Here is a 16,284-nt window from a genome sequence, read left to right on the forward strand (position 1 = left end):
AAGAGATATATCTTACTCATCTGAACACTAGTCTTTTTCTGAGCATAGAAGTCACAAGTTTAGATAAACCATACTGAGGACCTATGTGGAATAGACTCACCAGTTACTGCAGCCCATGACTGGGTTCATTCAAAATTCAAGCAAAACAAAAAGTCTGTGGTTACTAAATGGAACCACCAGGTGCCACTATTGCTTCACAGAAAGGAGTAAAATACTTAGCATGACTATTTTTTAGGAAGAATAAATATACGCTTTCACTCTGGGATAATACTAAAGTCTTCTTAGAAAACATAATAAATTATTATGTTCACTTCATTTCAATAATTTTATGCACATATCCCAAAGGTCAATTGGGAGAGATGTGAAATCGTGGTTCCTATCAATTCCTATATATGAACAAATGGGGTTGGAATTGAAAATAAAGAACACATTATAGGAAGAAATAAATTCAGGCCATAAAAGTTGACTTTATCTTCTGAAACGTCCTACTAATAGCAGAATTTTAATGCTACTGTGTACCACTGTTTCTGTGGAAAACGTATTCTTCATTCCAACTCTGAATGGCAGGGGATGCATGTCTTTCTACCCTGACTTCCACTTTCAACTGGTAGCTATTTAACTTCTCCATCTACAAAATAGTAATACAACCTCATAGAGTAGTTTTAATGATTGAATAGCTACATCTGTGTAGTGTGGGTAAAAAAATTTTTTTAATAAAAAATTTGATAAAAGACTGACTAGCATCATAAATAACATAAAGAAGGTTAGAAGATTTATTACTTCTCTGTAGGAATAAAAAGCTTCCAACTCCTTTGGCTGCTGAGGCCATGTCTAAATAAGACCAGGTAATCTCTCTATCCCAGTGGTAAAAAACGGTGCCAGGTTGGTGTCTCAGGACATGGGTCTTTTGACTCATGTCTAATTCAGGCTCTGTCACCTACGAGGAGTAAACCATGACAAGTCACTGGGCCTTCAGGTTTCTCATCTTCGAAATAAGGGGGTTGGATCAAATGGCTCTTAAGCCCCCTCGTAAGTCCCCTCCAGCCAAGAATCCTATGGTTCTATAAAACTTGTACCACAGAGGTTGTCCTTCTATTTTTGCATAATATACTTTTCTGACTCAACATTTTGCAAGAATTACAATTGGAGGACAAAGGGTTGTAGTAACCATCGGTTACTACATTGGTTAAATGATTCAATCATTTAACATTTATCGAGCTCTTCAATGTACCAGACAAGGTGCTAGACTCTAAGGATATAAAAATGATGATACTATCTCTTCCTTCAAGGATTCTACAGTCAAATTGAGAAACAGACACAAATGCATAATTACAATGCAACAGGCTGGAGGTATGGATTGTGGCATATCTAAGGAGCTGTGGCAATACATGATGAGGTAGGTACCTCATCTTCAGTATGGCTGTTGTTCAGTCAGTTTCATGGAATTGAGAATAACTGTGAGTGACTTTTCTGATTTGCCTAGAGCTGTTTTCAAGATGAGAAACTTTCTGGGCAATCCTTTTGTGGCTATACAGACTTTTGCCTCCGAGAGACTTAGACAAGTATTTTCTCAGGTACACATTGCTAGGTTTATAACCTATATGAAAATAAGAAGTGAACTCCCTGTAGCACAGCAGAAAGAAGACAGATAATTATTTGAGCTAGACCAGAAGAGATTCTCCTGCATTTAGCATAGATATTCACACTCAATTTCAGTCCCATTATGTTTCTAAATTCCCTCTCCTCCTTGGTGTTCTTCACTGGCTGTTTCCTCTTCTCTGAAAAATGCTAGGCTAAGCTTTTCCAGATCTTTCTCAACTGGGTCAGCAACTCTAAACCCCTGCTGCATCTGTGCTCTTGCCAATATACCTTCATTGATCTAAGACTCTCAAACCAGGGCATTAAGGGGTTGGAGAAGAAATGAAAGAGCAAATGCCAACCTGTACCACCTAGCAATTTCAAAGGCTACCAAATCCCCATCTGCTTACCAGACTTTCAGTAGTAAGCTCTGGCAAATCCTGGATGGTGCAGCAAGGGTAATCCAGGACTGAGATGCTGTAAGATGCAGAGATAAGGACAGGCTTTAGGTAAATGGCAACAGCAGGAATTGGCTGTATCTGAAAAGGGCAGGAGTTATTTCTCTCCAGCAGCCCCTATCCAGTTCCCAAATTGCTTAGTGACCTCAGCTGAAACTGAGGGCTCTGGTGCCAGGCAACTCTAGCTCCAGTCTCCTTTCCTATCATGAGAGGAACCAATGAGTTCTTTGAGGCTGGCCCCCATCTGGTAGATGCAAAAGAGAGCAGAAAGAGAGCCTCTTTTCTTAGCACTCCTTGCTTCTTTAAAGGAATACGTAAACTTAAGTGCATTTGTGTTTCTGCATTTAACTGTATGTGTGAATATAACTGCTCCCACAGACATGGTCCAAACCCATTCCACTGGATAACAATCTGAGGATGTGAGGATGAAATGATCCTCCCGTGTCTCTCACCAGATCTTTCTGAAAGCTGGGAGCTCTGGGGAATGATTACAGAAGCCACTCCTAAAGGAAGCTTGAGACAGGGGCAGCTTCCTATAGAAAGGCTAATCTAGGAACTCAAGAATGATAATAGCTGACAGTGGGGGACTGCAAGTTACAGCTCTGTGGTGAGCCCAGGGAAGCAGGCATGAGTTAGGAGGAGAAATAAGGCATTGCATTATGACAAGGACATAGTTACAAAATAAATGACAGCTCTCTCTTTCCTCTTCTCCCTTCTTCATTGACACAACACAGAATCTGGACTAGCTAATCTCTAATGCTCCTTCTGGTTCTGACATTCCATGAGGTTTTGAACACCAATCTATCTGAACTAGTGCAGTTGGAAATGAATAAAGGATGTTGGTAAAGCAGTGGCTATAAAGACGAGTTCACACTGCTATAATGAACCTGTCTCTACATTTCAAAAGTCAAAATTTCTATACAAGCAAAAGGCAACAATTTATTTGGCCAGAAATGTTTACCTTTGTCCAAGAAACTCAGACAAAGATAACCTGGGGGACCAGGGTAGGAGAGAAGAAGAGTCAGCTTGGGACAGGACTGTGTCAAACTACCTGTAATGTTGTTCATCATCTTGATTTACTCTATCAGATTTTCCCAGGGTTGCCAGTTCTGTACTGCTCCATTAGGATGAACATTCTTGGTTGGCTCATTCACCTATCCACCCACCTCCTACTGACGAAGCCCTATGGCAAAGTAGGTGCTGGCGACCAGGAAATGGGGGTGGGAAATCAAAGATGGATTTGTTCCTTTCTCTTAGTGAACTGAAATCTAGCCTAAGGGGGCATAAAATTAATTTACAAGTATCTAGAACATCTAGATTGTAAGATCCATGAGAAAATTCTGCAATAATGAGTTGTGATCTCCAAGTTCTCAGAGATCATTCAAAAGTAAAACTTACAGTTCATGCATAAGAGGATCATCTTGTTCAGGCCAACCTTAGCAAAAGGTGTAGTCTGTTGCTACCACTCTTCCAACTTCAAATTGAACCAAATGGATATCTATTGAATTGTCTGTCCCCCCCATTCTAGGTCCATGGGTGCAGAAGGAACATTAAGTTTCTGTATACCACTCCCCTAGCCACAGTTGATTTAGGGGTGAACCTAGGGAATCTGGAATAGGGATTGGAGAGTCAATTCAGTCTCTGAGGTGGGGCATGTTCAGCTCATATAGACATATTTCACTATGCGGCCTGAGAAGCAAACAACGCAGTCTGATACATTTGTCAGTGAGAGAGGAAACTGGAGTGCAAATACAGAGGCCTGGTGTCTTACAGATAGAAGTGGAAGGCTTTCTGGGCTCCCCACACTACAGACCAACCCTGAGGTCCAGAGCTGCATTGCTGTCCTAGGTTCCTCAAGATGACACACGTCATTTCATTCTTACAAAGTCACTATTCTGCATGAGTCTAGTCCAGCTAGCTTTGGTTACTTTTAACCCAGAGCGTTGACTGATACACAGAGGTGCCTGCTTGCAGCTCTGACCCTGATACAGCCTGACCTGTACTTCATTTTCCCTGGTAACTCAAGTAGCACATCTGAAGTGCCCATTTTAAAGGGGTTAGTGCACAGGTCTCCATATCATTAGGAAAAACCCATCCTCCAATGCTTACCCTCAAGGGACAGTGTTTAAAGCAATCTTGCATATGCTAATATTAACCAATGCTTACAACATTTCTATGATAGAGTCAGAAAAGGTATTCTTAAAGATGAAAATACTGTGGTTCAGAGAAACAGTGTCTTGCTTGAGATTACATAACTAGCAAGTGGCAGATCCAGGTCATGAATCCAGGTCTCATGACTTCAGGTTCCATAGGGGGTGTGTGTGTGTGTTTTAAGCTACATATAAGTAGGCTCCTTCTCCATGGTGGAATTTCAGGCAGTACTGACAGACTAGTGTGGCAATATCTCTAGTCACCCCAACTATGAGATTAGCCCTCTTACTTCTACTTTAGGAATTTTGCCTCTGGTAAACTCTACTGATTAACATATTTCCAGTTCTTGTGAAAGTAGAATATTAAGGAACAAGGATCTATTCTGTAATCCCCAAGTCCCTGCTTGGCTGGACGAATGGAAAGCAATTTGTATTCACAGGGAAGCCTGTGTTCTGATCCTGTCTCTGATGTTTACTTCAGGGGTCTCACCAGCTTGTTAATTTTGTTAATATCTCTGAATTTGTTTCCTAATTGGCAAAATGAGAATAAAATGTATAACAACTCTTAGCATTGCTGAGGAGATTAAATAATGAATGCGAAATACCTTATTTTTTTAAACTACAAATTGACGTACCCCAGTAAATTCTATTACGTACCTTCAGTTATAAATTTTGTATAATGCATTACAGTTTACAAAACAGCATAACTGTTCCAATTGCTCCAACTTATGATTTATACTAAAATAAGGCCTGGCCAGATAAGCAAGTTGTTTCACAAAAAACAACCCCTGGATCCACCTGACAGAGCTAAAAATTCATCACTGCCACTTCATTTAAGTCATGACATTTTTCAGTGTTTAAAACTATTAAAATACAAATACCTCCCTAAAGAAGGCAAACCATACACTCCATCAGCTAACACTTCAAGAAAATTAAATTTAACGTGACAGCTCTAAGACAGGAGGGACTAGGGACACCAGGAAAACTGAAAGGCTCGGAGATGATGTAATTTTCTCAACCACCCCAAAATAGCCCCTTGAAATAAACCTGTCCAGAGTTCATACCTGTTTTTGGCAGTGATGTATGACAAGATATTTTGATTGAAGAACTTCAGGATCAAGGGGATGCAGTTGGCAAATACCAAATGTTGCGATACATATTCAAACTGAATTAAAAATCAAAGCAGAAAGGGCTGCTTATTTGCAGGAGAATGGAAAATATGTTTGAGAAAAAGAGAGGAAGTACAAATCTAATACCCATTCCTGAGAATATCTACTATCTACTATCCACTTGTGTTATCAGTCTTCCTGTCTGGGAAATGGGAAGAATCATCTTCACCCAGCCCATCCTACATGGAGGGGGATAATCTGCAGTATATGTCACAAGCACAAAAAAAAGAAACCAGAAAATAAAATCTCACTCCAAAACATAGAAAGAATTGCTGTGAGATTTGTTCCTAAGCCCAAAAGGAAGGGAAGGCTCCCTGAGGGAGTTGTTTTCCATGCCAAACCTCTGGCTCATAATGTTTCAACTGTGATTGATATAGCAGGGACAGCTGCAGCTTACTCCTGGCATCACTCAGTCAGGATGGTGACAGCACATAATAACCAAATGGACCACTGGGCTCCAACTCCAGTATGTCTGATATACCATATTATCCTTAGTATTTAGAATATCAGTAAGTATACTGGCTGCTTGGAGTATGGGGTGAGGGGGAAAAGAATATTAGTAAATATTTTAATGAATGAATGAACAAGAGCCCTTCAGCCAACAGATACTGCATTGAGAAGTCTAAGGTGTCTTTGATAGGCCAAATACCAGAATGTGGAGACTCCATTCTGCTCTCCCAAATCCAGATGTGGTTTGTATACAGGACAACCTAGTGGGGCAAGTTGCCATAAGAGCAGTGTCATGGGGGTTATGTTACCCATGACACACTAAGGAGCGTCAAACACAGTTTATCTCCAGATCCAGAACCTAGTATTCTAGTATAGAAATGGGGTTGAGAAAGCAGAGAACTGTGATGTTTTAAATCCTCAGCTCTCTGATCGCCAACAAGTAGCCAAGCAGCAAGCTAAGCTGCCTTATGGCCCTGGGTATGTAGTTAGAGCAGTGGAGTCAGCTTATGCCAAGACCACTTCCCTCTTCTGTTCAATATTTTCTCCCTGGAAAGTTATTTATTTTATTCGTAAAATCCAGGGTATTTTCCAAAGCCCCAGACAAAAGAGCCAACACATATCCAGTATCATCTGATGGAAAACTTTTTTCAGTTTGAGATGTGCCTGTGGCCCTGTCAGGATTCACTGACACACACTGGCAAGGCCCATCAAGCCATCCACCTGTCTGGCTGTGAATCCACACGCTTCCCACCAAGAAAAGCAGAAGTAAACACACATCCACAGTTCTCTGTTCTCTTTTCACTAGAAACACTATCTCCTACCTACCCCTACTCCTCCCAGCCCTGCTGCTGCTCAGCAAACACTGGCAAAAGTGGGAGCACTCAGGGCAACCAAACACACCCAATGATGTCTTCGAATGCATGAAAGTGGAAATACTCTGGTTGATAAGGCCATGGACATAGACCCTGCAGAAGCCTCTCTGTACTCTGAGGACCTGCTTTTCTACCAGCAAGCTTGATTCTGACTTCATAGGAGGAAAATGGGGTAGAGCCTCTGGGCAAGAATGAGAAGCATTCCTCTTTTCTCCATGGTCTCCTCACAGACAGCATCCATTTGCTGTCCCCACCTTGTCCCTATATCTTGGCAATGCCCATGAAACCAAGTCCAATCTCCTTAGCATAGCAAACAATGTTTTATGGGAAAGCAGCTTCTTAACTTTTCTTAGCTTTGATTTCGTCATCTATAAAAGAGGTATTAAATAAGACTACTTCATAGGGTGTAGAGAATTAAATGAGGACCTAGACAAGCTTAACAGGGTGCTAGGCACAGGATAGGTGCTCAGTAATTGTGTGCTAGCATATAGATTATGATATGCTCCCTGCCGATTCCTCCAGCTTCATGTGTCACCAGACCACGCCCATCTTTCCCCACCCCAGGCAGAACTCCAGCAACATTTAATAACGGTTTTTAAAGGTACTATGCTCTGTCTCTTCCCCCTCTGGAGTTTTGCATATCAGCTTTTTTGCTTGAAATGCCTCCTGTCCTCCTTCCCTAACAATTCCCATATCCTGGCTAACATCTGTTTTTTTAGGACTGAGGTTAGAAGTCATTTCTTCTCCATCTCAAGGTGGATTAGGTGTTTCCATAGCAACCAGTGCTTATCGGTATCAGCACACTTATCTCTCTATAATTGGCTACTTATGTATCTGTATCCTTTATAAGATTTCAAGGCCTTGAAGAGCCAGAACTGTGCCTTATTCTCAGAATTATATCTCAAATGTTGGAAAAGTGCTTCACATATAGAAAACTATGGTCAATATACCTTCCCCCCCATTTTTGTGAAATGCTTACATTCTCTCTTGCATTGTTTTAAAAACTGGCTGGGCATATTCCTGAGAAGCTAGAGATTCCTACCCACAACCCTGGGATAACTTACAAGGGACACAGACATCTGCACCTTTCTAGGACAGTTCCCACTCCATAACCCTATCCCAAACTCATGCAGTGGGTGTCTGGATTCCCTGAGGGAGAACAAAGAAAAGGCTGGAAGATGCTCATCAGAACTAAAAGGGCCCTCGCACCCTTCCTTTGAGAGATCGGGCCTGGGAAACACCCAAGACCTGTGGAGAAGTGCTCCTAGCTGCTCACCTGGTAAATATGGTTGAGTTTGAAGTGTTTGAGGAGTAGCAGAAGCAGGGTAGAGATACTCTTTACAATAATCTCCTTGTGCCTGTTCACATCGATGCCCAGCTTCATGCTCTGGAGAACAGTGATGCTACAATGGCGAGAGAAGGTATTAGCGCAGAAAGTGGCCTTAAAGGGAGCCCTGCAGGGATCCAGGTATTTGGGTGTGATATAATATACACAAGAGAGCCAGAACTTGGGAAACTTGAACTTCTGTGCCAGGGAAACCTCCAGAGTTCCCACTTATGAGCCTGTCTGAAGAAATGCTCCATTGAGTTCTTTGTTTCTATCTCTCTTTTGGCAAGCTCATCCCTTGGCAATGTTCACCCAAATACCTGGGCAGCCAGTCGCTGACACTGGTGTCACCCTCCAGATCCTGAGTTTTGAGCTAAAAAGAGCAAAGCAGAAAGCCCTGAAGGGGGAAGGGAGTACTGGTGGGCAGAGAGGAGGAGATCTCTTTGGAGACAATCTCTGTAAGTGTTAACAAGGTGAGTGGGGACTAGAGAGAGCCTGCAGACAAGACAGCTAGTATCCAGCAGCTGCCCCCGTTGAAGCACTCACGGCATCTCCTCAGGTAGGACATCTGCCAGGATATTGATAGAGTCTGTCTTAGCCTTGGAGGTGGGAGCTGCAGCCAGCAGAATCTTAAGCAGAGCGATCTGGGAAGTAGAAATAAAGAAATTCACCACTGTTGGCCGGGCGTGGTGGCACAAGCCTGTAATCCCAGCACTTTGGGAGGCCGAGACGGGCGGATCACGAGGTCAGGAGATCGAGACCATCCTGGCTAACAGGGTGAAACCCCGTCTCTATTAAGAAATACAAAAAACTAGCCGGGCGAGGTGGCGGGCGCCTGTAGTCCCAGCTACTCGGGAGGCTGAGGCCGGAGAATGGCGTGAACCCGGGAGGCGGAGCTTGCAGTGAGCTGAGATCCGGCCACTGCACTCCAGCCTGGGCGACAGAGCAAGACTCCGTCTCAAAAAAAAAAAAAAAAAAAAAAAAGAAATTCACCACTGTCAAATCCACTCAGCAAGGGAGTGATTCTTCTGCACCCTAACTGCCCTATAAAAAGTGTTTTAAAGCCATTCTCCAAGTTCTTCCCTCAATGACCATATCTCCCCAGCGTCCAGAAGAGCAAACAGGTGCCCAGTCCTGAGAGGCCTGCCTGTGAGGCTAAGGAGAAAGCCAGAGGGAGCGCATTGGCTGTTCTGCTTCAAGACTGTTCTTTCCAGGGCCTGGCATGGTGGCTGATGCCTGTAATCCCAGCACTTTTGGAGGCCAAGACAGGCAGATCACTTGAGGTCGAAAGTTCAAGATCAGCCTGGCCAACATGGTAAAACCCCGTCTCTACTAAAAATACAAAAATTAGCTGGTGTGGTGGCGCATGCCTGTAATCCCAGCTATTCGGGAGGCTAAGGCAGGAGAATCACTTGATCCTGGGAGGTGGAGGTTGCAGTGGGCCGAGATCGCACCACTGGCACTCCAGTCTGGGCGACAGAGTGAGACTCCACTTAAAAAAAAAAAAGACTGTTCTTTTCAAAGGGGAGGATGGAAGGAACAGAGTGAGAGGGACAGTGTGTAGAAATAAGGTAGGAGGCATAAGCCCAACTTCTCCCACTCTTTTCTTTCCTCTAACCCGAACCATTGGTATCTTCCCCACTCCCAGCCTGAGGCTATCTAGTACATGACAGACCACAGCAGATCTCAGAGGGACTACAGTACTTATCTCGGAGGAGGGTGGGTCCCCAGTGTATCCTGTAGAGACCCCAACTTATTCCCCACCCTTCCCAAAGAAGGACTAGGGAGAACAGCACCATCAGAGGAGCACTGAGGAAAGCTCAGAATTTTCACGTGTCAGAGAATGCCTTGCCAAAGGCACAAAGGCTCAGAAAACAAGTTCAAGTGTTGGACAGGTCCGCTTGAAATGGTTTTTAGCTGTCTGTTCCTTGTAGCAGAGAAGGGCAGCTCTGGCCTAACCATCTCCTTACCATATACTGAGGGAGGCTGTACAGCATTCCCTGGTAGAGGATTTCACACGGCGTCTCTGGTACCACCTCTTCCCCCTATGGCAAGAAATACATGGTTTGCCAATACCACTTTCCAGGTGACCAAAGGCTTTATTTTCTTGGTTGTGAGGAGTGACCTGAAAAGAGCACTAAGCTGGGAGTCAGATCTAGGTTTCTACCCTAGCTGTGTTAATGACTCACTGCATGACCTTGGATAAGTCACATTCCTTCTCTGAGTCCTAGTTTTCTCTTCAATAGGACCATCAGGTTGGCCTGGATGACCTCTCAGGACCTGGGAAACTGGAACAGATGCTACAGAAGCACTTCCTATAGTGTTGACCTGAGGCTGAGAACTCTAGAACATTCTGTAACACTTATAGGCAGTGTTAAAGGCCATAGAACTGACTGAGATAACCCAGGGAGGGTTAATAGTGAGGCTCAATAGTGAGGGTTTAAAAGGAAGTTGGGTAACATATGGCCTGGTGAAACAGGAAGGAATATCAGCAAAGAAGCTTTTAAGTGGATGGAAATGATTTTCTTCCCCTCTTCATTCACCCCTACATCACTTTCTCCTTTCTGACCAGCCCCCTCATATACAACTATCTCTGTCCTATTGATGACATTAACTAAGCCTTTTATCAGAGTGAGGAGGCTGGGGCCTCAGGGACCCAATAGGCTGCTCAGGCCACTGTCATCTTTGACCAATGCAGTTTCCTTCCTCCTACAGGGTCTCTCTATTACAGGGCAAGGGTTCACTGCTATGAGACCCTGAGCCAGGGAAGAATAACCAGCCTCCTTCTGTCCCACACAACTCATCTGCTGCTTAAATGGATGTAAGTCCTAAATGGACATTCAGCGGAGCCTGGCAATCCTGGCATGTTTGCCTTCCTGCTCTCCAAAAGGCCGATTTCAAACCATCTTCCCTCTCCTCAAACCAACTCCTTTGCCCACCATGCCTAAACAGTTGCTGATCCTGCCTCACACTTCATGGAGAAAACAGAAGCACTCAGACAGGCACACACTCATCTTCTGAACACCACATCTACAAAGAGTCTTATTCCTTCCTTCTTAACATGAAGGATGAACCGCCTGTGCTCGAACAAAGGCCAGTCTCCTACTTGTGCTCAGGATCCCACACCCATTTGCTTTGTTGAATGCCTCAGTCCTGCAATTATCCCCTCTTGGATCATTTATTTTAGGACAAAAAAAATGTTCTAGTATCTCTCAGCTATAAAACATCCTCCCCTTGACCTCACATTCTCCTTCAGCTACCATCCACTTTCTCTCCTCTTCACAAAACTTTTATATCATCTACCTCCTTTTTTGACATTCCCTTCAATACATACCAATTAGGCTTTCAGTCCCACTACTTCACTTAGAGTTGCTCTTATCAAGGTCATTATCTTCATGTTGCCAAATCCAATGGGCACCTTGGTTCTTACCATAATGCCACTTATTAGTAGCATTTTACCCAGCAGATCACTCCTTTTTTCTTGAAAGACTTTCTTAGCTTTTATGATATCATAATCTCCTGGATTTCCAGCCACTTCACTGTCTTTCGTACTCTTCTGGCTCCTTTCCTGACACATGCCCACCTCAACATACTGGTGTGCCCCAGGACTTTGTCCTGCCTTCCATTCTCTTCTGTCTCTACTCCCTCCCTGGGTTATCTCAGTCAGTTCTATGGCCTTTAACACTGCCTATTAAGTGTTACAAACAACTTCCAAATTTATTTCTCAAAGTCAGCCCTCTCCCTAGAATTTTAGACTTGTATTTCCAATTGCCTGCAGCTCCACATGGGTATCTAATGGGCATCTAAAACTTAGTATGACCAAAACAGAACTCTTGATATTCCCCCCACATCCTAGCAAATGGTACTTATTCTTGATTCATTTCTTTGCCTCTCTAACCACATCTAAATGCACTGCAAGTCTTGTCAGCTACATCTCCAAATCCAGGTCGGCATCATCTCTCACCTTGACTATTTCAAGGGTTTCCTAACTAATCTCCCTGGAGTGGGTCTACACTTTTCTGGTCCAATCTTTACACAGAAGCTAATGTTTTTAGAAACATAAATCAGATCATATCACTCCCCTGCTTAAAATCTCCAAAGGCTTCCTTCCCTTTGACTGTGAGTCTACTTCAAGCTCTCTACTTTTGCTTACAGGCCCTTGGCAAAGTCGCCTTAGGCCACCTCTCTGACTCTATCTGTAGGATCCCGGCCCTCGGCCCTGTGTTCTAGCCACAACAGCCTTCTTTCACTACCTCTGACACTCTAAACCTGCTTTCCCCTTGCTAAGGCTGTTCTCTCTGTTTGGAATGCTCTTTCCTCTGATGTTCCTATGGCTGGCTCCCTGTCCCTCAGATCTTGGCTTAAATGTCACCTTCTCAGAGGTCTACCTACTGGCTGCCCAATCTTAGTAGTTTACCAATGCTTCTTTCATGTTATCCTGTTTAAATTTTCTTCATTGTATTTACCATTCTTTGATAGTTTGGTTTACTTAACTTTTTGTTTTTTATCTTTCTTCCTCAACTTCAATATATCATGAAAGTAGGGACCTTGTCTTGCCTGGAACACAGTTAGAGCCTAATATGCTGAAATGAATGCATGCACACATGCTCTGTGACAACACTGAAGACAGATTTTCTTCTACTCTTCTCCTGTGCAGGACCTCCTTGGCTCACCAAAGACATAGGGCACTTCTCCAGCTCCTCTTCATTCTTGATCTGCACATCTGCGATGGAGATATACTTGTGCTGACAAAGATAAGAAGACATCAACAAGGGCTGAGGGCTCATTCACATGTGTACCAATCTCTTACTTAAATTCCCCAAAAGCAAGGAAATGTTCTGCTTATGCGTTTGTCACCCCACATAGACATGAACTCTTTCAAGGCAGGAGTCTTAATCACCTCCACATTATCAGCACCAGTCAAAGTGCTTTGTGCACAGTGCTTCTGTTTATTCTGTTTCTACATTCGCGGAAGAGCAGCAAATACGTAAGCATTTATCTTCAAACAAAGTGGAAGGGGAAGCCAGAAACAGGCCCCTGCCCCTGGACCACTGCCCTAAGAGTTTTGATGCGTGTGCATGTATGCACGGAGTGATGACTCCATGCATACAATGGATATAGAGCAGGCTCCTATTCAATCCTGGGCCTTTGGAAGTCAGTGGACTTATGGAGAGAGAGAAGTGAAAGGAAAAGAAGCAAGGAATGGGAAGAGAGAGAGAAGAATGGGAAGAGGAAAAAGAAATGAGAGGAAGAAAGGAGAATTTTAAAATCTACCTGAATATGGGAAACTGAGTAAGTAAAGAGAGACCTAAGTTTTCCTAACCGGCCAAAGGACTGCAGGGGGAATACAGAAGGTCCAGAAAGAGTCTGGTATAAAAGCCCCACCCGGGCTGGGCGCGGTGGCTCACGCCTGTAATCCCAGCACTTTGGGAGGCTGAGGCGGGCAGATCACAAGGTCAGGAGATCGAGACCATCCTGGCTAACACAGTGAAACCCCATCTCTACTAAATATACAAAAAATTAGCCGGGCGAGGTGGCGGGTGCCTGTAGTCCCAGCTACTAGGGAGGCTGAGGCAGGAGAATGGTGTGAACCCGGGAGGCGGAGCTTGCAGTGAGCTGAGATCGCGCCACTGCACTCCAGCCTGGGGGACAGAGCAAGACTCTGTCTCCAAAAAAAAAAAAAAAAAAAAAAGCCCCACCCAGTATCCAGGAGCCTGGTAATCTGACCTGCTTTGATGGCTCCCTATCCCTGAAGACTGAGAGCCCACCCTGGTCACCTGCTTTAGGGTCTTCACACTCTCATGGATGGGCCTGGGTAATCCAACCAATGTATCTGTGTCCCTGTAAAAGGCCAGACATACCAGATCATAAGCTTCCAAAGTACAGAGAACTACTGATACCTCAATATCCCCCTAGAGTCACACGGACCATGCTACTTTCAACAACATCTACCCCCAGTACCCTAGACCTTTCTCTGCAAGCTTGTAGATCCCACATCAGTGCTTCAGGACACAAAAATAATAATAGCACACAGAAATGTTCCTGGAAATCAGGAGACTTTTATAGTCTTTTGGGTACTCACTTGGTGTGGGAGTGGTAGATTCCTACTTAAAAGGAGTATAGCCCAATGACATCTTGACTGTGAAACTCCACTAATAAAGACTCAATTTTCAAGAGGTCAGTGGGAAGGATTCATGAAGATGGGGAAATGGGGGAAGATTGGATCCGTTCTAACCATGTCTCTTCTTCACAGAATTTTAGCCCATTAGAGCAGGAAGGGCCCATAGAAACCATCTAACTCAATAACCTCAGGAAAAAATTAAGGCCCAAAAGAGAAAGGACTTGTTGCTCAAAGTCCTACAGTTGGCAAAAAACACAAAAGTTCTTTGAGGAAAAGTGGAAGAAACTCAAGGAAAAAAAAAATCCATAGAAAGAACCCAAAGTAGTCACTGGGAGTTGTCCATGGCCTAGGGGCTCTAGGTTACATTATGACTACCACGCACCATCCCTCATTCCAAGCTACCTGCTCCTCTGGCCCCCTAGGAACCACTCTATAGCCAGTTCCAACCAGTCACTTACTGCCCCAGGGTGAATCCGATGAACTTGTTCCTGCTCATCTCCAAGAAGTGCTCAATGTCCTTCTGTCTGAGAAGATGGTGGAAAGACCAATCCCAGAGAAGGGAAGAAAAGCAAACTTTGAGAGAGAGAAACTTTCCAGGCTCCTACCCCTCCAATCAGAGGACTGGAGCGGTGGAAAAAGGCAGCAATCAACAGAAGGAATTTCAAACCCAGGAGTTCTGACTGCCAGACCAACTTAACGAGCCTTGAATACATAGACTACTCCATCTTGGGCCTTTAGAGACTGAAACCCCAAAGCATAGGGGTCCCTGATGCTATTAAACCTACCTGACCTTTGGGGCCCAGGGCAGGCCCTTGGGAAAAGTCACCCGCTCAGCAGAGAGGGATGCCTCTGAGGGTGGAGGTGGCACCAGAGGGTCCTGCTCTAGCAGGTCTAGCTCTCCATCCAAGGTTCGTTCTCCATCACCAGCAGACTCCTCTTCCTCCTCTGTGGCTGGCTCCTCAGTCTTGAAGAGATCCCTTTCATTGTAGATGTCCAGGCTGTCCTGCTTAGTGAGGAGTTGCTGGAGGGGAAAGAAAAGAGGGTAGGCGTGCAGAGAGCTCACTCTGGGCATCCTTGTCTGAGGCCACCCCATATCCACAGACCTCCAGATTTCAGGGAACATGGAATCTGAACACAGCCCTTGTGAAAACATCCAATTCCCCATCTCAACCCTACTGTCCCCACCCGAACCAATAACAGAACAAGAAGTTCTCAGGCAACCCTGCCATTAGCCAGGGAACAGAGCATAGATAATCCCAAAGTCACAGTTACTTAGCTTTCAGAAAGCAGTGATGCCTTTTTTTGCCAGCACTTTCCTTCCTAATTATGCTCTGCTTAGGTGAACATTCAATTAGTTTGCCTTCTGTGAGCATACACCAGCTGGCTGACTGAGGAAGAGGAGGACAGAAGCTTGCTGCTAGGCAGAGGGAAGCAAGTTTGGAATTTTAAATCTTGTGACAGAGAAAAAAAGATTGGACAGAAATAGGCCAAAAAGTTAACAGTGACTGTCTCTGGTTGTTAAGATTGTGGGTGATTTTTCTTTTCTCCCGTCATCACATTTTTATATTTGTTCCAAATTTTCTACAATGAGTAAGCATTACTTTATAAAACAAAAATAAAGGTTAAAAAATTTTATTGCAGATAATGGAGATTTGATTACTGAGCACTACTGTCTAGCCTGTTGATGAACTCAAGTAGGTCAGGCAGGGGAGTTTGTAAGAACATAGTCAGGTCTCAGTATAACCTGTCATTCTGACCTTTTTAGGACAGCAGACTACAGTCATGTGCTGCACAACGATGCTTCAGTCAACAATGGACTGCATACGTAATTGTGGACCCATAAGATTATAATACTGTATTTTTACTGTGCCTTTTCTAGGCTGAGATACACAAACACCATTGGGTTACAATTGCATATGGTATTCGGTATGGTAACCTGCTGTACAGGTTTGTAGTCTAGGAACAATAGGGTATATGCCTAGGTGTGCAGTAGGCTATGCCATCTGGGTTTGTGTAAGTACACTCTATGATGTTTGCTCAGTGACAAAATTGCATAATGACACATATTTCAGATTGTATCCCTGTCGTTAAGTGTCACACGGTTATATACATAGACCCCTACCCAGTCATCTCTTAAATGTAAGCCTTTGGTTCCGGGG

General features: G+C 44.0%; 1 protein-coding gene across 2 annotated transcripts in view; it reads right to left on the reverse strand.

The window, feature by feature from the left end:
• STRIP2 (striatin interacting protein 2) overlaps positions 1–16,284 on the reverse strand; it is a 54,716-nt gene that overhangs the window by 15,663 nt on the left and 22,769 nt on the right. For both annotated transcript variants that reach the window (XR_645401.2, XM_021936257.1), the window contains exons 10-18: positions 14,911–15,146; positions 14,584–14,649; positions 13,782–13,845; positions 12,678–12,749; positions 9,975–10,049; positions 8,551–8,648; positions 7,954–8,080; positions 5,251–5,351; positions 1,989–2,055 (exon numbers count right to left, since the gene is read on the reverse strand). Coding sequence is in view for 1 of the 2 variants with exons in the window: in XM_021936257.1 (XP_021791949.1) it covers positions 1,989–2,055; positions 5,251–5,351; positions 7,954–8,080; positions 8,551–8,648; positions 9,975–10,049; positions 12,678–12,749; positions 13,782–13,845; positions 14,584–14,649; positions 14,911–15,146 (906 nt within the window). In the remaining variant the exon portion in view is untranslated. The remainder of the gene's footprint in view (positions 1–1,988; positions 2,056–5,250; positions 5,352–7,953; positions 8,081–8,550; positions 8,649–9,974; positions 10,050–12,677; positions 12,750–13,781; positions 13,846–14,583; positions 14,650–14,910; positions 15,147–16,284) is intronic.

The sequence above is a fragment of the Papio anubis genome, chromosome 4 (assembly GCF_008728515.1).
Source record: "Papio anubis isolate 15944 chromosome 4, Panubis1.0, whole genome shotgun sequence".
Classification (NCBI taxonomy): Eukaryota; Metazoa; Chordata; class Mammalia; order Primates; family Cercopithecidae; genus Papio; species Papio anubis.